The following is a 27,780-nucleotide window of genomic DNA, read 5'->3' on the forward strand; positions in this document are numbered from 1 at the left end:
ATTCTGATTGTAAAGAAAGTATTTAATTAAAAAATTTAGGGAAAATAAAGTCTGACCCAGTAACAAAAGTTATGTTTTTTTTAATTTACCTTTTTTTTTAAACCAAAATGCCAGATACAATCTTAAAGTATTGAGGTCATGAATTGATTGATTAAATGGTTTCGTATCCTCTATATGTATTTGTCTTTTTTCTCCGTCTCTCTTCAGGGAGTTGATATTCTGGGTGAACAGAAAGACTCCTGTATGGGCTATACAGGTAGGCAGTTCTCTGAGTTACTATTTAGCCTTCCTGACTGCTTACATGTAGAACGATAACAAGCTTTTGTTTTCTGTTTATAATTGCTTCATGAAATCGTGAAAGATTCTTCACTGTCGAATTACACTCCGACTTTCATTTCTGTATTTCTTATGGTCTAGGTGACCGTGGCCTTAATTAGCTTCCTAGAAGCAATGCTCTTGACATATCTCAGTTACAAGGTATGGTCTCTGTCTCTTTCTCTTGTTTTGTTTTCTTTTTCAGCTTTGCAGAATATTGATTTAAATGAACTCTAAGGGCCAGATGGATGTACTCACGCAACACAAACAAACAGACGGCATACTGTAGCACTAACAAGATTTGAAAAGCATTTGCACTATCTCAAATTAATTTTTTACCGGCTATGGCTGTAGTTTATTACACAAACTTCACATGGGATCTACTACATTCTGTGTGTGAGGTGCATATGAATATAATTTAAAAACTGCAGTAAAATTGGAAATGCTTCGCTTCCTATAAGCAATGAAAGCTTGTTAAAAAAAAATAAAGGCAATAAAGGCAATAAATGCAATTAAAGATAATCTTTAATAATTTGCTCTAGTAAGTTTTGTAATTTGCAAGTAACCAGTTTAATTTAAATGTGTTGAACTTTTTTGGTTAGATATAAAGAAACACTATATGGCTAAAATACTGTATGGTGATGTCACACCATTCGGTTGTATCAAGCAAAGAAAACAACTAAGGAGATTTGATATTATAGGAACTGGGTTATGAACCCTTTGACAAATAATCGCAGAAATAAAACACGGACCCTGGAGGTGCAAGGTGACAGTGCTAACCACTGAGCCACCGTGCCACCCAGTTAAAACCATATCTATGTTTAATTAATAGTGAAAGTATAAGCATTTCCATACACATACAATACAATGAGAACTTACAGGATTTAGACTAAATAGCTGAGAGGTTTTAAGAAAACCACGTTAGTGAGCTAATCAGAAAGAAAGTTGTAAGGGTAAGTGATGCACTTACAGTATCAAGCATAGTGCCCACTTTACAAGCCTCTGGAGGCAGTGTTATGATCTGACACATCAATAGGGTTTTCTTCCCTGGAGGCACAGACATGTCAAATTGTGAGAAAGTGGTTCTGAGATCATAAGGAATCATTTTCACATATAAACCGGCCACCATATTGTGTGCTGTAATCAAAGCTGAAATTGAATGAAATCTTAGAATCGTAGAGTGTGTGAATTTATTATTGTTATTATTTTTTTGGCCAGGCAGTGTATAATTTAAGTTTAATTTCCCTTTACTCTTAAAATGAAGCCAACTTGTTTCTTTAGCGTTGTGTAGCATTTTCATTACCAGCACACAAGTAATTTTGCAGAATATGGCCTCAGTACATAGGAAATAACTGCAAACAGATTAGTGCATCTGGTCCTTAGTGATGAGACATATGGCTAGCTACAGATCTAATTGTTTCGTGAAGTATGACACTGGTTTCTTATGGTTTTTATTCATGCTTTTATTTTTTAATTAGCAAAAAATATTCTGCTCTGAGGGTAAATTGTAACAAGCTTTTAAATCAAGAAGATGTTAGCCTTTCAGTATAACAGCAATATGTTTTACTAACAGCATGATGGGGACCAGTAAACAACTGCCTGGACCTTACTAATGAAGGAATGAGACATTAGTAGCAAGCAGACCATTTCAGTCTCAGATAATTATTATTTGGGTAATGATTTTGCTAATTATTTTGTTTCAGGGAAACATTTTTGAGCAGATTTTCCAAATTTCCTTCATCCTTGAGATGATCAATACAGTGCCATTCATAATTACAGTAAGTGGCTAATTTGCTCTTGTTAGATAATAAATTGACATCTTTATGCCTGAAGGTCTTAGCTTATTTATTTTTAAGCTTAAGCATTGTTTAGGAACTATGAATTATTCAGTAACTACTGTGAAGCTGTGGGTAAATGTTCGTCTGCACCTGCTGGCAAGTCCTAGAATATGAGAGATGTTAAATATTAATTATGTATAAAATCAATTTCAAAGCAACAAGTGCTAAAATCAGTGACCTATTCATTACAAATGTACATCTCTAACTCAATTCAGGAAGGACATCAATTTTTTATTTCGCTAAATGCATTATTGAAATAGCAATATGGCTTGCTATAACATAACAATGCTCAATCCTTGTTTCAGATGTTTTTTTTTCTGCTTTTAGATCTTTTGGCCCCCATGGAGGAACATATTTGTCCCAGTGTTCCTTAACTGTTGGCTTGCCAAGTCAGCGTTGGAGAACATGATTGTAAGTAATAATTGCCTAATGGCTGAGCATTCACTTACAAATATTTGGTGGAGAAAAAAATTACTGTTTAATGCCATATCCAATTGGAGAGGTTCATGAAAACTGTAAATGAAAGGTAGCATGGTAATTTCACAATGAGTCATCAATAATCAGAATTTGAGAACGTGCCAACATCCTTTCTCCCAGCAGATGGTTGGGTCAAATGGCCAAGTAGAAATTGGCAGGGAGTATGTACGATTTTAAATTGTACAACTGTGGACTGTGCTAAACAGCGTGGCCTAGATATCAACCAGACAAATTTTGCTAAGCATTTAAACGGTAGTCAAGAAAAAACGTTTGTTGCTATCTCTGCCAAAGGTGATTTAGGGCACAGAGCACGCAAAAACAGGCCAAATATTGAGTTTTTGGCACCACGGTTGTAAGATGCTACTGAAAGATTTATCAAAGTCTGGATCACCCTAAAAGAACCATTATGGTTTCATCTGTATTTGTTTGTATGAAATGTGAATGTGTATGAATCAAAATGATAAGACAGTGACGGCGACAGTGGCAAGGAAAAACTCCCCGAAATGGCAGTAGGAAGAAACCTTGTTGAGAGGAACCAGACTTAACAGGGAGTTGTGGTGAAAATTCTGGAATTATTATAAAGACAAGTAATTCATACAGTGGGTAAGAGCAAAGTAACAAAGGTTTCATTTTAAACTTCTGCAGAAGGACCAGTCATATAAAGCAAACGGTGGCAGCATGGAGAAAGGTGATCTCTTTCTCCCAGCTCACCCATTTTATACACAAACATCTCTGTTAACATAATTTGCCCCATACAGTACATGAAGCTCCTACATTCAAACTTATGACTCTTTATCGGACCCAGACCAGATGTCCATACCTTATCATTTATTCACAATCAAGTTGTTTCTGTTCTGTTCTCGCCCTTGTCTTTCTATGTTTACAGGTTTATGTTTTGACAGGTTTAAAGCTTCTATAGTCTATGTGGCACACTTCAACAAAGATCGGAAATAATACACGATTAAAATGTGATTTTTCCATTACAGAACCTATCCTCATTTGGTAAAAAAAAAATTTAGCACAACTGATAAATGTTAGATAAATTGTTTTGTTTTTTTTGACAGTTGATAACCCCTGCTCGACCCTTTATCAATATTTGATTGAGCTAGAGATAATGTTTGCTACAGAGCTAGAGATAAGTTTTAATATTAAATATCATTTAATTTAACTTTCTGGTCTGATTAATTAACTGATAACATGTGTTGCTTTAGAGGTCAAAGGAAGAAAATTTAAAGACAAATTAAGTTTGACAGGATGATGCCCAAGTGTTCATGTAATAGAAATGTGACAGAATGTGTTGTCTACTGAAATGAAAATGTATTTACATGTGTGATACAGTTACAGTGGTCACTTATTCATATGCAGTAACTCCTTCACGCTAGGTTTAAAGCACTAATTTGTTTAGTGAAATAAAAGCATCTATATTTTTAGGAAATACAAAGAAAATGGACAATAGTAACTCTATAATTTAAAAAAATTATAATGTGCTGCTTTCCCACAAGTCAAATCAATGTCATTATTCAGACAAATCAGTTACTCACACACGTTTATGTACTTTGACCTTTCCAAATGAACAGTTTGACAGCAAAATGAGATATCTCAATCTTTGCACATTTGAGAAAATTGAAAACATTTCCGAATAAAACCAAAAGTATTGCACACTGATAGAGAATATTTCGTGCAAGTTTTCTCATAAGTGAAAACTTATGAGAAAATTTGCACGAAAAGTTGAAATTGTTTGGGTTATATAAGAGTAAATATTGTGTAATTTTTCTCCTCCTCCCACAGTTTTGTCACAATGGATAAATCAGCCTGCAGTTGTGTTTTTAGTATCAATAATACAGTATGTTGGTTAAATTTAATAAAAAATTATTATGATATATTTGATTATGTTTTTTCTAGTGAGCCACTAGCAGCCAGTTGGAACAAGGAAAAGAGTGATGAGTTTTGGTGCAAACAAAAACTTTTTAATTACAAAGATTGTTGCAGATTATGACAAACAATATAAATAATACGAAAAAAAAACACAGCAGTTTACAGCATCATCAGTCTCCTGCTGTACCAGCTGCAGTTTGATTTCAGTAGTTGACGACAGCACCTTACCATGGGTACAGTTCTGCAATGTTTAACATCCGTTCATGCATCATTTAACTGCATAAATATCTGGGGTCATTTAGGGTTATATCGTAGTTCAGAAACAGGAGTAGCAAACAGAATCAGACATAGCACATATAACAGCTTTCCACACAGCCACAGCACCTGTATATTATGTCTCTAATAACTTTGAGTGTTTTGAGCATCTTTGGATGTACATATCTGCAATAAAATGTTTAAAAAAAAGTTTTACCATATATTATATGCATTATGGATTTGTAAACCTTTCCAGACTGATGCTACTTTGTAAATTTGTCAATTACTTTGTTTCTTATCTGTTCTTACATGTCTTCAAATCATGTTGTTTTTTAGATCTTTAAGCATGCTTCACTTTGTCAGACCGGTTTCCTTTGATTTCTTGATTCGACTGGTCTGGCAGTTTGAGCGGGAGGGGGTGTGAAAATAGAAAAAATACTTATTCACATAGGGCCAGTGAAAACTACTACACTGTTTCCCGAATAACTTTGTTAACATTGTGTTCTCACAACATACAGTACATATCACATAATGCTGTATTTCATAGAGCGAATTGTGGTTGTTTATTGATGCATTCCTGTAATTTACTGCTGCAGTCATGACAGCAATGGCATTTGCAAACAGTAGTCCACACACACACACACACACACACAAACTACTGGCACAGCTGATAGTTCTGCTTCACTGATCGTGTGACAGAGAAGTGATGCAATTGACTTTTCATGATGGTTCAACTTTTCCTTTAAACCGTGGCTGCTCTGTGTCGTTGTTTGCTAAAAGCAAGAAAGTTTAAAACTTTTAAAAGAAGGATATGAAGTTTAATTAAGAAGTTTAAAAAAATTGTCAAAATGAGTAAAGTCTAAAAATGTAAATCTTATCATGTTTTGCTGTCAAACTGTTCAAGTTTAGTTGAATGCCCCACGTGCAGATAGATCATGTCATTATTGTTATGTTTATTGCCAAGGTCAGATCCTTCCTAAAGAGTTATATAATATCAGAAACACTGTGATCAAGCTGTTTCTCTCCGGCAGAATGATCTTCACCGTGCCATTCAGCGCACACACTCCGCCATGTTTAACCAGGTGCTCATCCTCATCTGCACGCTGCTTTGCCTGGTCTTCACAGGGTAAGCATTGCAATCCTCTTAGATAGCTACGTCTTTGTTACTGTGGTATGGCACTGTAGAGCCAAACAGGGTGAGCTTGCACCTGTCTTAGTATGGGTCACACACAGAAGGTTAAAAAGAAACCTGGTCACTTCTTAGACAAATTACTGAGAGACAGAGAGAGAGAGAGAGAAGGCCACATTCATTTTTATAGAGGAAACAGTGCTCCAGCTTGTCACCTTTGTCATTAACTTGTCTCCCAGACACGTCACTCATGCTGCAGGCTTCAGCCAAACCATGCCCCCACCTGCTACAGTCAGATCTCTGACTAAAACGATTTTTTTTATATTAAATAATAGACTGATTGACGTTTCTATGAATATTTCATTAAAATGGACAGAAAAAGACACAGTAGCGCCTACACTTATACACTCATCAAGCAAACCAGAGTCTATGAATATGCAAAGTAGAAAAAAGTCCCTAGCTCCACACTTGTCCATGCCTTTTCCTGTTAAATCAAGAAAAAAAAAGACGGGAAACATTTATCGTGGCCTGCAGTTGCATCCTGGAACACGCTTGCCTTTTTTTATCATACGACCCGATAGCAAATCCAGTCACACGCCCAATACTACTACACATGTTCCATTTCTATGTTACTTCTGGAAAAAAAAAAGAAAAGAAAAATGCAGCCAAAAGTGCTTTAATGAGGATTTCTTCTTTATAATTAAACATAATCATAATTAATATATTTTTTTGCATTTATTTTTTATTAAACATTCATACAAGTTAAACCTTTGATTTGAATACGATTAGATTTACTCTTTTAGTATGATATTAACATTTTCAGTTTTTGCATTTTTAAAATTATCTAAAATCACAAATGTCAGTGCCCAAAAATTATGACCGTAATTATTTTTAATGGTGAGAATTTATTGTTTTTTGCTCTATTTAAAAATATTTAGCGCTTGTGGAATTCAACACCTAGAGCGAGCAGGGAAGAATCTTTCCCTGTTTGATTCGCTCTATTTCTGCATCGTCACCTTCTCCACTGTGGGCTACGGAGACGTCACACCGAAAATCTGGCCCTCCCAGCTACTGGTGGTCATCATGATCTGTGTGGCGCTTGTAGTGCTGCCATTACAAGTAAGAACAATTCCCTTAAGTTAAAGTTAGATGACAGTTTTTTAGTATCACTCGGACATTGTGGTTTATTCGGTGTGGTCTTCCTGTACAGTTTGAGGAGCTAGCTTATTTATGGATGGAGAGGCAGAAATCAGGCGGGAACTACAGCAGACATCGAGCTCAGACTGAAAAACATGTGGTGCTTTGTGTCAGTTCGCTCAAGATTGACCTCCTCATGGACTTCCTCAATGAGTTCTATGCGCATCCCAGATTGCAGGTAAATTCTAAACCTCATTATTTAGTTTAATTTTTCTGCAGCTCCTGGATCTTATCAGCTTTTTTTGGCTTGGCATATTCATGTACACTTTCATTTATTAATCAAACCTATATTTAGCTGGATGAGTGGAACAGCGTTTAGTTTCAGCATTAGAATGAAAGGAATGCAAGTGCAATGTGTGAATGTGAGATTAATTCTAAAGAAGAACAATTGCTTGTGATGAGGACTGGTTTCTATTGCTTAGATATGTATATTTTACTTGGCATAATGAAGGTTGTGTACTTTTAAGCACAGTTAAGGCAAATTATTACACCATTAGCCCCATAAAGGTACCTTTAATAAGTTATAATAGCCTACTTTTACTTTCTTTGATATAAAGTATATTAGAAGTAACTTAACAGAAGATCATCCTTCTACAGTATTATACTGTGTTCTGATGGTGCCACCCCAGTAGCAAGCTGTTTTACACTTACAACACTTCACAGTCACCCTTATCCATGTATCACATTGTACATTGTATCTGAGCAGTTGACAGAACCTATACTCGAGGGCCCAGCAACAGTAGATTGGAAGGTTTGAACCTATGATCTTAGAGTCTGTGGTCCACTGTCTTTACAACTAAGCTATTTCCCTTAATCAAGTTCCCTCTGGGATTAATAAAGTTCTTCGAATCTTGTAGCTATTGTAACACTGCTGTCGATTAAATTGGCAAACAGCATTGCAATAAGTAGTTTACTCACATTCATTCTCTATACCACTTAACGTCTACTGTACATTGTCACACCACTCCTGGAGCCTATGCCTGGAACACCAGGTGGAGTACACCTTGGACAGGTTGCCAGTCCATCACAGGACACACATGCCTATACTTGCTTGTCTGTTGGGAGGAAGAACCAGAAGAACATGCAAACTCCATCCACATACTGTAGACCTGAGGCAGGAATTAAACCCTCTACCCTGGAGGTGCAAGGCCACAGTAGCCTCCTCTACACCTCCATGTCCCCCATAGCTAATCATAGCTAGTTTCAACTTAACGTATTTATTAATATACACTAACACAGTTTTAAGGCGTCTTCAGTGATGGCCTAGTGGTTAGCATAGTGAGCTCATGCCTCCAGCACCCCCATACAGTCTATGTGCATGGTGTTTGCATGTTCTTTCCCTGCTTTTCCTTTAAGACAAAGACATGCATTTGGTGTTTTCAAATTGCCTGTAGTATACAGTATGGTTAGGTGTGTGAGTAAGTGTGCATCTGTAGGTTGCCAAATGTGGGGATCCTCAGCAATGTAGCAACTTTTCCCTCATCTTAATTTAATTGCTGTCCTGTAAGCAAAGTGTGTCCTTGTTTAATGGCCTCGACATAAGCCTGTAATTTAGGTGGTGTTTCTTTCAATTGCCTTTCAATAATACAATTAATTAACTGATACTATCATGTTTATATCCTTCCTATTCCTACTGAATGTTCTTTATTGGGAATAGCAAGGATATACTGTAAACATGACCGTATCAGTTAGTTAATTGTACTGTATGTCATATGAAAAAAAAATAATTTGAGAGTGATTTATTGTGACAGAAAGTTTCATTATGAAATCCTCGCTTGTGTCAGTCAATGCTGAATTCAGCCCTTATGAAACATTCCCACAATGTTAGCTGGATTTCAGGGTGAAATATTCAGTTTCACTCCATTTTTTATTCAGATGGATTTTTTAAATGTATACAGTATAACGTACTTTAATCTGTCCCTTGACATCAACCTGCAATCTTACAGCTAATTACTTCTCTTGGGTGTTTAAACGGTGCCTGTTTTTTTTTTTTTTTTTTTTACAGGATTACTATGTGGTCATCCTCTGCCCTACGGAGATAGACATCCAAGTGCGGCGTGTGCTACAGATTCCTCTATGGTCTCAGAGAGTCATCTATCTGCAGGGCTCTGCATTGAAGGACCAGGATCTCATGAGAGCCAAGTGAGACGCACTGCTTATTTTCTATTTGCAATATAAGTATTTTTTGGTGCAAAACTTTTTTATGTTTAATCAGTGGCAAGTAAATAACAAGTATAGAAAATTAACCAATTTTGAAAAAATTTTGTCAAACTTTGTAATTCTAAGGTTTTACGCAGAAAAACAAAAACAGAAAGATATATATTGACAGCAAGGCTGATAACAGTTCCTAAGTGAGTGCAAATACTAGGTTTAGGAATGATAAAGTTAAAACTGATCAATTGTAGTAAAACAAAAACCGTTTCAGTTCATTTTAATGTTCTATCAAACTATATTTATTTAGGGTCAACATTTATTAGTTTTAACTTTATCATTTCTAAACTAATTGTCTGTTGCTTAATCATCTGATTTAAGCCTTTATTTGACATAACCTGAGGTATTTGCACTCACTTGGGAACTATTATTAGCCTTACTGCTATTATATGTCTTTTTGTTTTTTTGTATGAGTACTGTACCTGCTATGCTGGATTAGGATGCATTGTTTATCAGTTAGTGTTTCCATTCAAGGTCCTTATGTAAACTCTTGATGAGTGACCTCCATTTACCATTTTGACATTTTGGAAAATGAAAAGGATGTGTCTGGCTGGTATCTGCAAATGGCTGATTTGGGCTATGTCCAGAAATGTTTGAAAGGCTATTACGTCTAGTACAAGTACAGCTCTAGATTACTTGCTCCCTTACAATAACTGAAGCAATAACTATTCTTTAGTGCAGGAGTTCTTCCACTCCAACTTTGGCAAACTGTGTGTTCATGGACCTCGCTGTGCACACACGCATTGTCATGCTGGAACAGGTTTGCACAGTTAAGGACAATCGTAATGCTACAGCACACAAAGACAACCTTTACAGTTGGCCTCAAAATTTGTGGCAACGGTTTGAAGAAAAAACACATGCGAGTGTGATGATCAAGTGTCAAGTGCATTTTTCTGTGATGAATACATTATATGTGCTCTATATATGGGTTGACAAGTTCCAATCATCAAAATAAATGCAACAAAATTTCTGGGTATTAATACTTTTACCATGAAGCAACATCATAATCATTTGGAAGAGGGTCATACTAGGGTCTCAAATCAAAATGCATTTTTTGGAGAATTTGGTGAAGGAAAACAATCACAAATACTCAGTACTGAGGATAAGAAGAATACAAGAATAAAAGGAAATGAGAACAACAGAAAATGGGTAATAAGAATAACAGGAAATTAGTATAAAAATGTGAGTTTGTGGATAAATGTATTTTGCATGGTTTAAAGAATCCATGAAGCGGTTGTATTTCTGCCGGTGTCATAGAGTACACTTTGCTGAAAGCCTAATAATTTTTTTTTACTAAGCATATTTTGACATTGATACTGGATGTCTTAAAAAGTAAGAAACCTTTTACTCAGTGAGATCAATATATAACATTTGGACCAATACCAAATCTACATGGATCCAGCCTCTGTCATTATGGGTGAAGTGAGAACGATGTTGCTGAAGTACTTTTCAGTCACTATTAATCACTTTCTGACAGCCACTGCATTAAATAAGATGCAGCATAGTGTTCAGCTTTGTCTCTCCGAATCCTCTCAGCCCTCGGGAGATAGAATAGGTGTGAGATGCAACATCTCTATCGGGTGTGAAATCTTCAGGCCCGTAATTGAGATTTGATTTGATCAATATTTTAACATTCTGGGCAGACAGACATACTGAATGACTCTGATTGGTACTAAATATTATCTGATCGGATTAATAAGGATTATACAACAATGTTGGATTCTTGAACCCGATTGGTCAGAAGGTCTTAATAATTTTTTTATAACAGTGTTCATGGAGTTGTTCTGTCTACAAAGCAAACCGCTTTCCAATGCTTTATGATTTCGACAGAAACAGCTTGTACAGGAAATTGGATGGAGGATATGTCACATATACTGTAAATGGATTTCCAAACATGCATTTGCTGAGATAATGAATTTTGTGTTGTTGTTGTTTTTTTAAGTCTGTTATGTCAGCACTTTGTGAAAGTCAGAGATCAAGCTGTTTCTCTAGGTTTTCTGACAAGAAAACTGGGCAAAAGGTTTTGCTGGGCAGAGGTTTTGCTGTAGACTGTAGAATTTTTTTGTCTTTTCAGCATGTTATGACATTTTATATGACATAATACAACAATAAATTAAATTGTAAATAGATAATTAACCCTGGCATCAGGTTAGCGTGTAGAGTGGCGGATGCTCTCCCTGTGCCAGCGTGAGTTTCCAATGGGTTTCTTCTGCTTCCAGAAAGATGGCAGTAGGCAGATTGGCTAACTTGGATAAGTTGACTCTAGATGTAAATGAGTTTGTGAACGTGTGTGCATAATGTCCTGCGATGGACTAGCATCCCATTCAGGGTGCATTCCTGTGAACCTGCTCAGGATAATGCAGTTAGTGAGTAAGTGAATAAGTATAAATGGATTTGTTGGTAGGGAAAATAACCTTAGGGGTATAATAAAATAATTCTGTAACACAAAACCTGGATGTTTATTATTTTTATTTATTTATTTATTTATTTATTTATTTATTAAAAAAACACCTGCAACATTTTTTTCGTTTCTTGTTTGTGTCTAATTATGAAGGTGATGAGAAAATTATTCTTTACTGAATGTGCAGTATAATGAGTGTGATAATGCTGTTGTTTTTCTGTAGGATGGATGATGCAGAAGCTTGCTTTATCCTCAGCAGCAGGAACGAAGTGGACCGCACTGCAGCTGTAATCACACTTCGCATTATTCCCACACATACACACTCCTACAGTGTGACTAATTGGTAACGAATATACAGTATGACTTATATAAAAACTATTATGACCAGAGATGGGTAGCACATGGGTAACAAAATTATGTGAGCTTGCATTTTTATTGCGTTTCCCATATCAGACTACAGTATTTGTAACAATTTATTATTATTATTATTATTATTACTATCATTATTATTATATAAAATGATTTAAAATTAGGTAGTCAAGATGCAAAAATTTAGCATTGACCAGTATGAAAATAACGGATTTTTACAAAGTGCATCCATTTTCACAGGCTCAAAAGTAACTGGACAGGTGGCTGACATGCAGGTTTATGGCCAGATTTGAAATGTTTAATTTGAATTTTAAATATAAGGAACTTTAGGAGTGGCAATATCAACAATTCAGTACATTATTTAAAAAGAAGGATGACACTAAACAACACCTAAAGGGCAAGATGACCAGGAATAACAACAAAAAGTGGAATTCTTGGTGAAGAAAAACCTCTTCACAACATCCAGTCAAGTCATAAACCCTCCAGAATAGAAAGGATAGATTAAATTTTGCCAAATATATCTAAAAATAAAGCCTGTGCAGTTCTGGAACAAGATTTTTAGTGTTATAAGATGTGCATTTACGGCTGCCAGTGAAACCGTGTCACTGATGTTTATTAATGATACGACTGATGGTAGTAGGATGTATAGAGCAATACAGTATTTTATGCTCATATTCAGTAAAATGCTACTAAATGGTGCTTCATGTTGTAGATGGATAATATACAACTAAGTCGACCAAGTGCTTCTTAAGGCAAAGAAACAGCATATTCTAAAGCATTGAGTCAGTCACCTGACCTCAACCCAATTGAGAATGAGTTTTTACCTACTGAAGACAAATCAGAAGGTGGAAAGACCCACGAACAAGCAGCATCAACAGGCGTGAAACAGTAGTTCCTTTAAAGCAGCTTAAAGGAAGAGATTGCAATGGTCCACTTCAGACAATTGTTGCCTGCAATGTATTGAAAAAATCAACCTTTATGTTACAAATAGTAACAGAATAGCAGTTCTTAAAGGATTAATGCTTTTTTTTTCCTTTTGTTAAACCTCTTGAATTAAAGCTGAATAGTGTATAGAGGCAAAAGTAAGAAAAGTGTAGCACTGTCCAAATAACTACGGACCTGAATGTACATTAGTGTATGTGCATGATACTAGAAAAACTATTTTGAGATATTGTCAATATTCCTACTTTTAGTGCTTTTAACCTAATGTCCAGGGAGAATTTATAGTCACAGCAGTACCAATCCAATCCAGGGTCGAAGATTCGATTCTCGCATCGAGTTTGTGCGTGTCGTGTTTGCGTGTTCTCCCCGTGCTTGATGGGTTTCTTCTGGGGACTCTGGTTTTCTCCTACAGTCCAAAGACATGCAGATTAGACCATAGTATATGAGTGAGTGTGTACAGTATGTGTTCTTGTGTGAATTGCAATGAGCTGACCCCTGTCCAAGGTGTAGCCTGAAAGTTTATAGACCTCATGAGCATTTTTACTATACCTTAATTTTAGGCAGAAAATACCCTGGAAAAAAACTATGCAATGTTGGAGAAGGTGGTGTTTATAAAGACATCTAATGTCAGATTGTCTTCGTTTGTCTTTTAGGACCACCAGACTATCCTAAGAGCATGGGCAGTGAAAGACTTCGCTCCAAACTGCCCTCTCTACGTCCAGATCCTTAAACCTGAGAACAAATTCCATGTGAAGTTTGCTGGTACGTTTTTCTGCTTACTACTGTACAGTACAGTTGGATTACAGGGATTCATCATTCATGACCTTGCAGTATTTGTCAACCACAGCAATATGAAAATAAAAAAAAATCTGTACAGGGTTATTTATCTACTGTAAGATATTGATAGTGCAGAACAGTGTGCAAGCATTTTATGTGTGTGTGTGTGTGGTGTGTGTGTATGTGTGTGCTTTTTGTGTATTAGATCACGTAGTGTGTGAAGAGGAGTTCAAGTATGCCATGCTGGCTCTTAACTGTGTGTGTCCTGCCACGTCCACACTGGTTACACTTCTGGTCCACACTTCACGCGGACAGTGAGTATTTCTACAGCAGCTTGAATTCACCACAGTCAGGGACTCTTTGTTCTCTCTTTGATTCTTCATGTTTTTTAGACTCTGGCTATTTTAATTAAAATATAAAAGTACCTTCATTACATTGCAAAACTGAAGATTCCTTCTTTTTGTGAACTAATGTCAAAGAAAAGGCCATTAGTGGGGAAATCTTCTGTCCACTCAGTCTACTGCCACAGCACTTCTCATTGGTTGGAGTACAGCTGGACACTTGTCTGCTGCAAGGAATAATAGCACACTGGGGATTTGCAGGAGCAAAGAGCAAAGTTGTTATGCTGTGGAATGTCTTCTATTTTCCTGATATGAAAGCCGATTATACAGTATACAGCTTTCATCCCAACCATTAACAGAACAGCCTGACGAATAATGGGATTCTTCAAGCTCATTACATTCGATTAAAACTTGTGATGAAGCATAACGATTTTTATCCTGATAATACTTTTACCTCTGTGGGTCTCTAACAAGCAATTACATATCGGTGGTTTGAGTGGAACGATCCCATTAATAGATTGGTGATTATTTGTATGGATGAGATGGACTTGTGTGAAGTTCTTGAGCGAGCTATTTAACAAGAACTTGGCTAACAATTAAGGCTATAGACAGTCGTAATTCATTTTTTATAAAATGCTGGCTGTTTCCTAATAGAGGGAATGTCTGCGATAGACAACAAACCCAGGTATAATAAAAAATGGAATTACATTCTAAGGTAAATTATGTAAATTATAATACAGGATGATTCATCCCGAATATTCTGTAATAACTCATGCTAGGACAAAGCGATCTGAGTGAAACAACTTACAATGTGCTCCTCAGTATATAGAGCTTTAAAAATGCCAAGATGCCCTTTAGTTGGCCCGATAAGGTAGGCACTATAGCCATTACGCCGATATAGAGGGAAGAGTCAGATAGTATGACTGGTTTTGGTTGGGGAAGCGCATCAGAATGTGTCTGGCAGAAAATTGGGGCCACTTCCAGCATTACACATACTTCAAGGGATGTAGCGTATTTGTTTTGGTTCAAGTTGCTTTATCATAGCGAGAGTTATTATAGAGTAATCGGGGCCTCTTTCGAGTGAATCACCCTGTACCTGCCTTAGCTATAGTAGGAGGGTAATGGCGGGAAAAAACGTAGCATTGCTTACTGGAAGGGTTACTTCCGATTGAAGTATGATCGGTTTTATATTTCTAAACAATTGGGATCACTTCCAGCATTACACATACTTCAAGGGATGTAGCGTATTTGTTTTGGTTCAAGTTGCTTTGTCATAGTGAGTGTTATTATAGAGTATTCAGGGCCTCTTTCGAGTGAATCACCCTGTACCTGCCTTAGCTATAGTAGGAGGGTAATGGCGGGAAAAACGTAGCATTGCTTACTGGAAGGGTTACTTCAGATTGAAGTATGATCGGTTTTACATTTCTAAACAAGTGATGAGTTTTTAAAACCACTCATCATAAAAAATAAACAAATAAGTTAAATGAAATTAAATGACTTAATTTGTTTTATTAATGAACAGTGAAGCAGTAATGTTAAAAATGATGTTAGCCATATTCATAGCATCCTCCATTGAAATATTGCCCTCTTTTTTAAACAAAAAAAAAGCAATTTGGGATTCAGCCACAGAAATAAATGTTGCAAGAAGATTAACAATAATAGATATTTTTTTTATTATATTACGGAAAGTACAGTTTGTACAGTATCATTAAATATTATTAGCTATCATTAGATCATTGGGTATGTTTGGCTGGCACGTTAGCGTATTGGTTAGCTCTGTGGCCTTGCATGTTGAGTCTTCAAGTCTTTATTCTGGGCAGTCTGGTTTCCTCCCATAGTCTTGTGACAAATTGCGTTTCCAACTTTCCCTACGCCCTGTGATGGATTGACGCCCCCGTCTAGGGTTTACCACACATGGAGTAGGCTATCCCTGGGATAGGCTCGAGGCCTCCCACAACCCTGTATAGGATAAGTTGAATAGAGATTAAGTGAGTGAGTGAGTTAGTAGATACGGTTGTATTTTCAAATTCTCATCAATTGTGATGTTGCTATTACAGAGAGGGGCAGACATCTCCAGAACAGTGGCAGAGGACATACGGGCGCTGCTCGGGTAATGAAGTTTACCACATCCGCCTTATGGACAGCAAATTTTTTGGAGAGTACGACGGGAAAAGTTTCACTTACGCCTCCTTTCATGCACACAAAAAGTGAGTGGATATGAATGGTTGAATATCAAATGGATGACTTTGCAATATTTGATATGCCAAGAAATTAAACATCTGCTTGTTCTTACAAGTTAATAATGCATGTGCTATGCACGTAAAGCTATATTACAACGCTGATTGATGGTTAATGGACTGAAAATGCAATCGTGCTGGCGTACGTGCCCACAGATCAAACCACAAGTGCGTCACGGCAATTGAACCAAGTGGAAATTTGTTTCCGGATACATATACAATGCTTAAAAGTTTACTTTTTTTTTGTTCCTGTTTGTCTGTGTACAACTCTCTCTCTCTCAGATATGGGGTTTGCCTAATAGGCGTAAAGAGAGAAGAGAATAAAAGTATCCTGCTCAACCCCGGCCCCCGCCACATCATGGCCGCCACAGACACCTGCTACTACATCAACATCACCAAAGAGGAGAACTCCGCCTTCATTTTTAAACAGGAGGAGAAGCACAGCAAGGGCCTGCCAGTCAGCGGTCTGTACGACGCCCCCTCTCGTCTCCCCGTTCAGAGCATCATAGCCAGCATGGGTGAGTGCAGAGTGCTGTGGCATGCAAATACGCACACCCAAGTCAAATTATGTCTCCTCCAGTGGAGTGTTCCATGATCGGGCGACATGTGGGGAGGGACCTGCAGTGATTTTAGACACTCCTGGAACAGGTGCAGCGATTATCTATATATACGTATAGGTCAGGATAATTATAGTGTGTGAAGGCTAATCGATTATAGACAGTGCCTTCACTTTACCAGACAAGAACTCACAAAAAAAAAAACACACACAAAATAAATGTAATCAGTTCAGGCAGTTGTTTTTTGTTGATTTCAAATGACCTAATTTGCGATTGTCACAGTAAAAGACGTGTGGATCGGTACACAACCTTGTTCTGGTTATCCATCTGTACCGTGCTGCATTTCTACCCTGATGCTTACTAAATTGCAAATTTAGAATAATTACAGGGATGTATTTGTACCATGGAGCAGATTGAGCAGCAAGTACTCAAGCATACTGTATATCCAGGATTTAAAGCGATATTTAATTAGCGTGTATGCACTGAAGTCACACCCTTCAATCTAAAACCCCCATGAGAGAACTGTTTAGATTTGTAGCATAATTTACAAAGATATACTGTACATAAGGTTATTAAATCGACTTTTTTGTCTGGTGTTTGCTTGTGATTTGCATGAGTGGTCAGATGGTTTCGATGGCTGATGATTTTCTTTCATTGTTTCTTTTTCTTTGACTTGGTAAAGTCGATCAGTCTACTTCATATGGTAAGTCCGTGCATGCGGCTTCCTTAGCATAAGAGATGAAGACATCATGAGACATTGGACAAGGACAGTGGTTCTCAGTCCTGCTTACCCTGTGAACTGCACATCTTTGGCGTTGTTCCTTCTCAGGATATATATTTGACCCTAGTAATCAGTGCAAGAGGGAAAACACAAGAACGTGCAGAGGATCAGGCCCTCAGGTTGAGAATTGAAAGCCACTGGTCTGTGATGTCCGTATAAATGTTTACATTTATGCAAATTTGTACTTTTTCTATTTCTTTAAACTCCTTTGCTGGTCATTTCAGCCATATTCAGCTTTCTGTCTGATACCAGTTCAATCCACTATGAGCTGGCTTTCACCAAGAAAGCATTTTTAAATGTCTATCCAATTAGTTGTATACGTATAGACGGTCATGACAGCTGTTCTAGTTGCATGTTTAAACAGCTAGTCATGTGTTTTCATGCATCTGCTTAGAGCATTTTGTTTTTCCGTACAGCCAAATTCATTTTAGGACTATTGATCCAAATCATTTTCACTCGATTGAAACCCAAAACCCGAGTTCACACCCAAAGCAGCAGAACCATTCAGTGCTTGTAGCCTGTTTCCAACGTTTCTGTATTTCATCATCTTTCTGCACACACAGTAGTCGGGCAGATCTCATCCATAATCTTCTCCGTCCTGTCCTCTCAGTGTCTATGTTCTCTGTCTCTTATCTTATTCCACCGCAGGCACTGTTGCCATAGACCTGCAGCACCCTGAGCCCGCAGGTGACAGCAGCAAGTTGGCAATACCCACGGAGAATGGAGCTGGGAGCCGGCGACCCAGCATCGCCCCTGTCCTGGAGCTCGCTGACTCCACCGCCATCCTGCCCTGTGACCTCTTGAGTGACCCCTCCGAGGATGAGACCAACCAATCAGACGAGGAAGGATTGCCTGCCCCAGAGTGCGTAATGCGTAATTAAACATTTCCAATTTTTTTTTACAATACAACTGGAACTGAAATTTGGATCATATTTTAAGAAATCTACACACAATAGCCCATAATTATATCTACACAGTAAAAATCTTTATGGTATGGTTTCATAAATATTCAGCTTGTTGCTGTAAGACTATAATGCTGTCTAAGGTTTGGGTAAAGAAAATTAATTACAGAAGACAACACAATGCTACCGCCATCATGCTTCACTGAGACAATGCTGTTCTCTAAGTGATAAGCAGTGATGGGTTCCTGCCACATGTCCTGCTTTGTGCCAGAGTCACAATGTTAAGCTTACCCTACATGTTTGCTTAGCCCTAAGCTTGGGTTTTGGCAGTACACAAACAGAAACTTTTCTTGATACTCTTTCATAAAGCACAGCTTTGGGGAGTCTCTGAGCTGTTTGTCCTCTAAAAAGCTTCTCCCACCTGAGCTGTTGATTTCCTGGGCTTTTTCCAGAAATAGGCATATTTATAGAAAATCTGACACTTTAATTGCACACCAGCGGACTCCCTTCGACTAATTATGTGACATCTGATGGAAACTAATACAGGGGTTTCACAGCAAAGGGAGCGAATGTAAATTAAGATTTTAGTTGCAAACTGTGGAAAAAAACAAGAGGGGGAATACTTATGCAAGCCAATGCCGGTTCAATAAAAATGCTTTTTTATTTCCAAAAAAATGTCCTGTAGGAAGCTAAACCCCTTATTGGTGCTGTAGAAATCTCCAATTTATAGTTAATTGGAACACTGTTGCCTTAAGGATGGGGGTTCAAATCTCACCCCTGCTCTCTCAGTTTGCATGTTGACTCTACGTACTTTGTAGGCTTCCTCCAACAGTCCAAATACGAGCAGTCTATGCTGACAGGTCTTTCCAAATTCCTTTAATGTATAAGCTGGTGCTTGTGCCCTGCGTAAGTTTCACACTCCATCCGAGTTATACATTCCCTTGTGCCCTAAGTTCCCTGGGATACGTTGCAGCCTCCCGTGACCCTAAATGGGATAATAATGAGATATTACACTTAATGGAGTGCTATAGCATTATTAAGGCATTTGTCTGGAAACACTTTTTTGTTAACACAATATGGTTTTATTAATAATTATATTATTATAATCGAACCTGGACAATGGAGGTGCAAGGCCACAGTGCTGATAGTTGAATAGATGATAATATAATGTCATTTAAAATCCATAAATACAACCTAAACTCTTGTATAGATTTCAAATCAAAGCTCCAGTGCAAACTAAAGATGTAAAAAATCCAACACTACTGGACATGTCTTGGATGCTGCATTCAGGTTGAGTGAAAAATTGTGTACAGTTAGAATTTTTTTTTTGCTGAACCAGACCCTTTTAAGAGCTGAACACTGCAGAATAAATAATGGAAACCATCCATGCAGCAGTCACTCTGTACGGCAATAACAGGGTAGATTTACCTCAGAGAGGGTCAGTACACACACACACACACGCACACACACACTCTGATGTAAGGAGGATTTTCCCAAAGTCTTACCATATTGGGCCTGACTATCTGATTTGTGTGCCAGTAGTGCCCCCTAGTGGCAAAGAGCTAAACTTAATAAAAAGAGCTAAAAGATTAATAATCTGATTTTGGATGAGGAGGCTTAGGGTGCAGTCAGTGGTGCATTTTATCCCAAAGACCTTCAGTGGGTTGTTCAGGTTTAGAGTTCTCCCAGTCCAACTTTGGCAGTCTTCGGGAAAGAACCATATATAGGTGTGATGATCAGGTGCTTGCATAATAATCCATATTAATAGGACTATTGATCCATATCATTTTCACTTGATTGTAATTTTTTTGTATATACATATATACTTTTAATGTATGCTTGTGTATTTAAAGACAGAGACAGCGAGGACAAATGGGCAAGCTCATCTAAGCCTGTCTGTCTTTTAAAGAAATAAAGAAATTAGAACAATAATGTCTTTTCATGTAGTGTCATTTTCTCTTGAAATAAAAAAATAAATAAATGAAACCTGCTTCAAGGCAGATAGAAAACTTTCAGCATACAAATTTAATCCACCCTAAAGGTGGGTTCTTAAGCTGTTCTTGATTTTTTATTGCGAAACACATTTTCCCATAAGGGATAATGTAAATGCAGATAAATATGACCGATATTCCAAATTTCCACCACTAAAATCACATTTTTGCATATGAAAATCAAAGCATTTAGAAAAGCCCCCGAGTGGTGAAGTAGTAAAGTGCTCGCCTATTACTCAGAGATCGCGAGTTCGATTCCCGGGTGATGCTGAAACCTCTCACAGCCGGATTTTTCTTTGTTTGTTTGTTTACGCTATCCACATTTTTGTTCCCAGCCTTTAAATACTGTACTGTAACAAACTGCGTAACCGGTCATTTGTCTTATTTGTGGGTTTATTTTGAGTTGTACCTTAACAAAAGTGGCACAAAGCAAGTATTTTGAAACAATGACAGAGTATGATTTCTTTCTGAACTCATTGTGCTGTTTTTTTGTTTTTCAGATACGTCAAAGGATATCCTCCAAACTCACCATACATCGGGAGTTCACCGACACTGTGCCACCTTCTACAAGAGAAAGCTCCATTTTGCTGTCTGCGACTAGACAAGGTTTCCAGAACTAGTTTAGAAAAACATACTTCTCAGAATTTAAAAGTTCTAATGGAACAATGTTTATAGGTGCAATAAATCATTTAAGTCATTAAAAAACTCATTTTCAAAGTGTTTAAATCTTTCATGTTCAAATTGAATAATAAATGTGTAATAGGCAAACTGTAGATTCTCGTTCACTTTCTCTTAGGGTTGCCGCCATAACAGTTTCGAAGATGCCAAAGCATACGGATTCAAGAACAAGTTGATCATTGTCTCCGCTGAGACGGCTGGAAACGGCTTGTACAATTTCATCGTCCCGCTGCGCGCTTATTACAGACCCAGGAAGGAGCTGAACCCCATCGTGCTGCTTCTGGATAATCCGTAAGAAAATTTCTTCATGACAATTTAATTCTTCCAAAACACTCGTATATCAAAGAAAATTTTCCTCATAAGAAATAATGGAAGCTCCTGTATGATGATTTGTTTCATAACGCAAAAATATTCATATAAAAATAATACATAAAACGGAATCACTGCTCTGTTGGAAAACTTCTTTAAGAAGGAACCTCTCTAATGACTCTTGCTTTTGCCTACTTTTAAGGATTTAGCTGAAATGTGACGTTGCAATGTCGTTAAACAGATTAATCATCCACATTGCTGCAGCCTGACCTTTTTTCTTTACAAGGGCCATTGTTGCAGTACAGTTACTAAAGAACAGTCACTACACACACGTTGTCACAATGCTATAGCAAACATTACACGCGTGTATGGATGTTGACTATATGAGTGACGCACGCATACTGAGATCGAGCATGGAAGATGATTACCCACAATCCCGCAGCGCGTGCCAGAGAAGAACCTTTGGCTCAGTTGTGATCACGTGACGCTCGGCAGACAAAGTTCATGCGTACTACTCTTATATGTATGATCATGTGCCCTGTGACCCAGCATGAGCCGGAGTTTGAAAACATGCGTCTCGGGGGAACCCTCATCCTCCCCAGTTGCTAAGTGGAAATTGCTGGTGAGTGGAAATTTGCATGTGTGCAGAGTCTAAGGAGAAAATGAGGAAAAAAAACCCCGACAGGATACATGTGAGGAATGGTTTTAATTAGAGCTGCATCGAGGTATGCAGGCCCCCCAGTGGATTAGCTGTAATGGCTCCCACTCATAGCTTTCTCTCACATCGTTATCTGGCAGCATGTTGCTGCTGCAGAGCGGAACGTTTCACAACATGATATGATGCTCGTTAAATTCCGTCGTCTCTAGAGCGTGACAGTTTGTGTTCCTTGCAATTTCCATAGCAACACTCAAATGCTGTCACATGTTTGTAGAAACTGGACCCAGCTCTCCAACGACCAGGTGCTACCCTGGCACTCACTGGAGCAGGAGTGGTGGATTATATTGCTCAAGCTGCTCTTTTTTCCTCCTCTAGGCCAGATAATCATTTTCTGGAGGCTATCTGCTGTTTCCCCATGGTCTACTTTATGGCCGGCACCATAGACAAGTAGGTACTTGTGGGTTGCCAGGCATACAGGAATCACCCACACATCAATCAGAATTAAATAATCACACTGTGGTATTAATATATTATGAATTGTTTTTGTAGTTTGGATAATCTGCTGCAGTGTGGGATAATTTACGCTGATAACCTTGTAGTGGTGGATAAAGAAAGCACCATGAGTGCAGAGGAGGACTACATGGCTGATGCTAAAACTATTGTCAATGTTCAGACCATGTTTAGGCAAGTACTTTTTCTTTACTTACATATCAGTGAACAAATATGAAGCATCCATGTCTGTAAATCTGCATGCTAATAATTGCCTTTGTTTGTCTCTAGATTGTTCCCAAGTCTCAGTATTATCACTGAGCTGACTCATCCGTCTAATATGAGGTTCATGCAGTTTCGGGCCAAAGACTGCTACTCCCTGGCTCTCTCCAAATTAGAGAAGGTAAAACCTCTCCACCAACAAAGCATGCAGTATTTTCTCTTTCTGCTAGATTATTACATCAACTCAAGCATTATGAATAATTCTAGACAGTACTTGCTCAAACTGTTCATCCTTTGAACACACTTAATAGCGTTTGACTTTTTAATATACATTATATTGCCTAAAGTGTTCGCTCGCCTGCCTTCTCGTGCATATGAATTGAGTAACATCCAATTCTTAATCCATGGGGTTTAATATGATGTTGGCCCACCCTTTACAGCTATAACAGCTTTAACTCTTTTAAAAAGGCTTTCCACAAGGTTCAGGAGTGTGATTATGGGAAATTTTGACCATTCTTGAGGTCAGACACTGAGGTAGGACAAGAAAGCTTGGCTCACAGTCTCCACTCTAATTCATTCCAAAGGTAGTATACTGGGTTGAGGTCAGGACCCTGTGCCGGCCAGTTCAGTTCTTCCACACCAAACTTGCCTATACATATCTTTATGGACCTTGCTTTGTGCGCAATCATGTTGGAACTGGTGTGGGGTTTTTTTTTCAGGAGTTGGACTCGACCCCTTACTTCCAGTGAAAGGAACTCTTAATGCTTCAGCATTCCAAGACATTTCGGACAATTTCATGCGCCCAACTTTGTGTGAACAGTTTGGGGATGGGCCCCTTCTTTCTCACCCAACATCAGTGTCTGATCTCCTAGGAAAACATTCCTATAATCACACTCCCAGAAGAGTTGAAGCTGCTATAGCTGCAAAGGGTGGGCCAACATCATATTAAACCTTATGGGTTAAGAGTAACAGATAAATGTTACTCAAGTTCATATGCCTGTGCAGGCAGGGGAGCGAATACTTTTGGCAATATAGTGTATGATTGTGGAAGAGACTTACTTTTTGTAAGTTGCTCTGGATAAGAGCGTCTGCCAAATGCCTAAATGTAAAGTGTAATGATTTATACTACCACTATCCTGTACTGCTTACAAGAGGATGGCTTTGGTTTTGAGTTTGGTTCCTATCAAGGTTTCTACATCTACAATAAATAAGTGAAGTTTCAAACACAAGATAGCTAAATGTTCTGGAGAAATACTGTAGATCCTAAAGAATTAACACTTTCAGTACTTTATACTGTAGCTTATCACCCAGCTGGCTAACTCACATCTGTATGTACAGTACAATATACATATACAGTATACTGTATGTTCCTTTTAAATTGCTTCTGGGAGAATTGGCTTCGCTTTCTTTTCAGCTTTTTATATTTAATGCCAAAAGTTATATTTCTGAAAAGTTCCATGTGCTACAGTATGTCTGTAGTTTTAAACTCGGTAGTGGAGTTTAAGTGGCGAACACAGACGAGTACACGCAATGAAACTTTTACCTACCCCGTGACATAATACTGTATCATCTTATTATGTTCTCTTTTCCAGATAGAGAGAGATAAAGGATCCAATCTTGCGTTCATGTTCCGCCTCCCGTTCGCTGCTGGCAGGGTGTTCAGTATCAGCATGCTGGATACGCTGCTCTATCAGGTGGGCTGCTTTTCTGACCACATACTACACCTTTAAGCTTGGCTCTCTACTACGCCGCAGTGAGCCCTGCTCCATGTGGGAGGAGAAAACATCATCAGATGATCAGATCAGATCTACTGCAGGGAGTTTCAAAATACTGAATATTTTGGCATTTTTCCATTAAATAATTATACCTGTAATATTAATATTAATACTTTGCTCTTTTGCACTGCAGAGTGCAGATACATCCAAAATAAATTGAAAGTGGAGAATCTTGATACATGTATATCTACAGTATACAGTAAGGCGCATTAGACAGGAAACACGTAAAAAGCAGTGTGTTGTGTTTTTTAACCCCCTCTCCTTTTCACGGGTGTACACGTTTTCCCTCTTGAGGGATGGCTCTTTTATCATCAGAAGACGTTTTGGCATGGAGTCCAGTTTTTGAGCAGTTCGCAGGTTTCAGCGAGTTTTATGGTCCCTCAGGCTTCCAGACAGAAAAGTGCTATTGATTTTCTGCAGTTCATGTGCACCATCTGAGCTCTGTTCCCTTCACCCCTCACCCTTATTTTTTCCTAGTCTTTTGTTAAGGACTACATGATTCCTATTGCTAGACTCCTGCTTGGTCTAGACACTACCCCGGGCTCTGGGTACCTCTGTATGGTAAGTTTCACACACACACACACACTATACACACACTATTAATTAACTGCATATTATACCAGTCCTAGAATATTACAACTGTATACTATTACAAATGTGATTTTTTTTTCGTATGAGAAAACATATTATAGGATATTAGATACAAATCACATGCACAGAAAAATCATTCTACAGCAGATGGGCCTTAAGCTCCTTTTTGTGCATAATAATTAAGCTTGCTGTCTCTATTGAAACAGATGAAGGTAACAGAGGAAGACCTGTGGATCCGGACATATGGAAGGCTTTTTCAGAAGCTCTGTTCCTCCAGTGCTGAAATCCCCATCGGCTTGTACCGCACAGAATCCCACATGTTCTCATCGTCAGAGGTACATCTAAAAGAGCTGCGATATTTCTTATTTCTTCATACCTTGTATGACCAGTTTCTTGATTGGATTGTATATATTGCCATTGCACTTCTAATCTGATGTGTTCCCATTGTAATAATCCATACCCTTAACTTTTTTTTTTACATTTTGTTCATTTTAGTTGAAACTTGGAATAAAATGTGTTACAGTTTAGTAATGGTTTAGAATAGGGGTACAACAATTAATCGATGTTATTAACTCACTCTCACTCACTTACGGTCTATACCACTTAATCTTGTATACAGGATCACGGAGGGCCTGGAGCCTAGGCACACCCTGGAGAGTGTGACAATCCATCGCAGGGCACACACATACACACACTCATTCACACACTACAGGCAATTTGGGACCGCTAATTAGCCTAATCTGCATGAATTTGGACTGTGGAAGAAAACCCACCAAGCACAGGGAGAACATGTGAACTCCATGCACACAGAGGTGGGAGTCGAACATGGCCGGGAATCAGACTCTGACCCAGGAGGTGCCAGGCAACAGTGCCAAGTACTAAGCCACCATGCTGATAATCACCAAGTTGATAATCAAATTAGTCGAGAACGAATGTAATTGTGTAAGAGCATTTCACTCTTAATTCGAGCAAAACAGCCACTAGCTAGTATTGGAGGGCCAATCACATTTCACTTGGCTTGACCCCGCCCATTCATCATCGACTTTATCTCAGTCTTTGAGCTTTAATTAGGGCTCAAGCACTACATGTTAAGCAGGGACCCACTCTAAGGATTTTTTTCCAAGCTTTTGGGCTTTTTGGGGCCTTAACATGCTCAAAAACTCATGAAAATTGGCAGACAGGTTGAAATCTGCTGCCATTAGGATGCCTGAGAGTCGCTAACACGAGATTTTGCTCCATAGCTCATACACACTTGCAGGTATGAACATTAAGCTTGGTACACATTTAGAGCTCATTAAGCTGAAAAACTTTCACCCTACATGTCCTGGGCCCAACTTAGCTCAAGAAAGTCGGTTATTTTGGGTCGTTCACAAAAACGCACCTGATGGAATTTGATATACTCCTCCTAGAGGATTTATACGGTCGCCACCAAACCGGGCCGATGTAGTCTAAAGACATTGAGAATGCAAAATTGTAGAGAGACTTTTAATATCTCAAATGGGTCAGCTGCGACGATGCCTTAAACGTAAGCTGAAAAATGGGTAATCATTTTCTGTGTGGCATCATATTGAGTGAGACGTACAGTGAAATCACGTTCAGTGACATCAGGCTGCTTTTTGCAGTGCACCCGTGCGGCCATGGCTTTTTGTACTGTAGGTCTTAACAAACTCAAATAACACACAGGTTGTGCGATGCGGCTGGGAGGTGATGGCACAAGGTGCTTGTGCCCGTCATTATTGCTTGCAACTATATTTAATAAGTATATTTTATTGCCCCTACCTTGCCTTTTCTTAAATTAAAGATTAAATTGATTAATAATTAAAAAAATCGATAGATGCATCGATTATCAAAATAACTGTTTTTTAGAGTGCGATTCTTTTAGCAACACTGTGAGCTACTAGATAACATCATGAGATAAAAACGTCTTAAACTTGTGTCTGTAAATCCTAAGCCTGCTTGAAGAAATGATGTGTAGACTGCACTAATATATTTTGTTGAATCAGTAATATTTCACTCTTCCAATTTGCTCATCGAGTGACAGACCAATTTTCCTCTACAGTGAGGCCAACTTCAAAAAATTCATCCCAATTTCCCTGGTGGCATTTTATTAATAATTGACAGCCACATTGCAGCTAGTGTCTAGGCAGATGAATCAGAAATCATTAGATCATTAGAATTAAATGAAAGCTGGTCTTTCGCTCAGCTAAACATTGACATGAATCCTGACAAGTGTTGCTATAAGAGAATCTGGAGACAGAGGCTGATGATGTGTTTCTTTTTTCAGACAGCCCATATACACAAGCATTGGCTAATACAAAAACAATATAAAATAGACTTCCCATAGATTTTGGAGATTGCTCAAAACCTTTTCGTCATTATATCATAATTTGTTCTGCAGGCAGGAACCACTGCACCAGACAGCAATGTTTTCAAAGATATGCTTTAAAAAAACATCAAACTTAT

General features: G+C 38.1%; 1 protein-coding gene across 6 annotated transcripts in view; it reads left to right on the forward strand.

The window, feature by feature from the left end:
• Nucleotides 1–27,780, forward strand: part of kcnt1b (potassium sodium-activated channel subfamily T member 1b) — a 108,497-nt gene that overhangs the window by 71,156 nt on the left and 9,561 nt on the right. For all 6 annotated transcript variants that reach the window (XM_053480839.1, XM_053480841.1, XM_053480844.1 and 3 more), the window contains 22 exons: nucleotides 208–256; nucleotides 418–477; nucleotides 2,019–2,093; nucleotides 2,481–2,564; nucleotides 5,792–5,886; nucleotides 6,828–7,008; nucleotides 7,100–7,264; nucleotides 9,092–9,228; nucleotides 11,922–11,985; nucleotides 13,663–13,771; nucleotides 13,992–14,100; nucleotides 16,185–16,334; nucleotides 16,647–16,882; nucleotides 18,351–18,564; nucleotides 21,096–21,201; nucleotides 21,392–21,564; nucleotides 22,616–22,687; nucleotides 22,790–22,924; nucleotides 23,021–23,132; nucleotides 24,544–24,645; nucleotides 25,204–25,287; nucleotides 25,524–25,652. In XM_053480839.1, coding sequence (XP_053336814.1) covers nucleotides 208–256; nucleotides 418–477; nucleotides 2,019–2,093; nucleotides 2,481–2,564; nucleotides 5,792–5,886; nucleotides 6,828–7,008; nucleotides 7,100–7,264; nucleotides 9,092–9,228; nucleotides 11,922–11,985; nucleotides 13,663–13,771; nucleotides 13,992–14,100; nucleotides 16,185–16,334; nucleotides 16,647–16,882; nucleotides 18,351–18,564; nucleotides 21,096–21,201; nucleotides 21,392–21,564; nucleotides 22,616–22,687; nucleotides 22,790–22,924; nucleotides 23,021–23,132; nucleotides 24,544–24,645; nucleotides 25,204–25,287; nucleotides 25,524–25,652 — 2,641 coding nt within the window. The remainder of the gene's footprint in view (nucleotides 1–207; nucleotides 257–417; nucleotides 478–2,018; nucleotides 2,094–2,480; nucleotides 2,565–5,791; nucleotides 5,887–6,827; nucleotides 7,009–7,099; nucleotides 7,265–9,091; nucleotides 9,229–11,921; nucleotides 11,986–13,662; nucleotides 13,772–13,991; nucleotides 14,101–16,184; nucleotides 16,335–16,646; nucleotides 16,883–18,350; nucleotides 18,565–21,095; nucleotides 21,202–21,391; nucleotides 21,565–22,615; nucleotides 22,688–22,789; nucleotides 22,925–23,020; nucleotides 23,133–24,543; nucleotides 24,646–25,203; nucleotides 25,288–25,523; nucleotides 25,653–27,780) is intronic.

The sequence above is a fragment of the Clarias gariepinus genome, chromosome 21 (genome assembly GCF_024256425.1).
Source record: "Clarias gariepinus isolate MV-2021 ecotype Netherlands chromosome 21, CGAR_prim_01v2, whole genome shotgun sequence".
In the NCBI taxonomy this organism is placed as follows: domain Eukaryota; kingdom Metazoa; phylum Chordata; class Actinopteri; order Siluriformes; family Clariidae; genus Clarias; species Clarias gariepinus.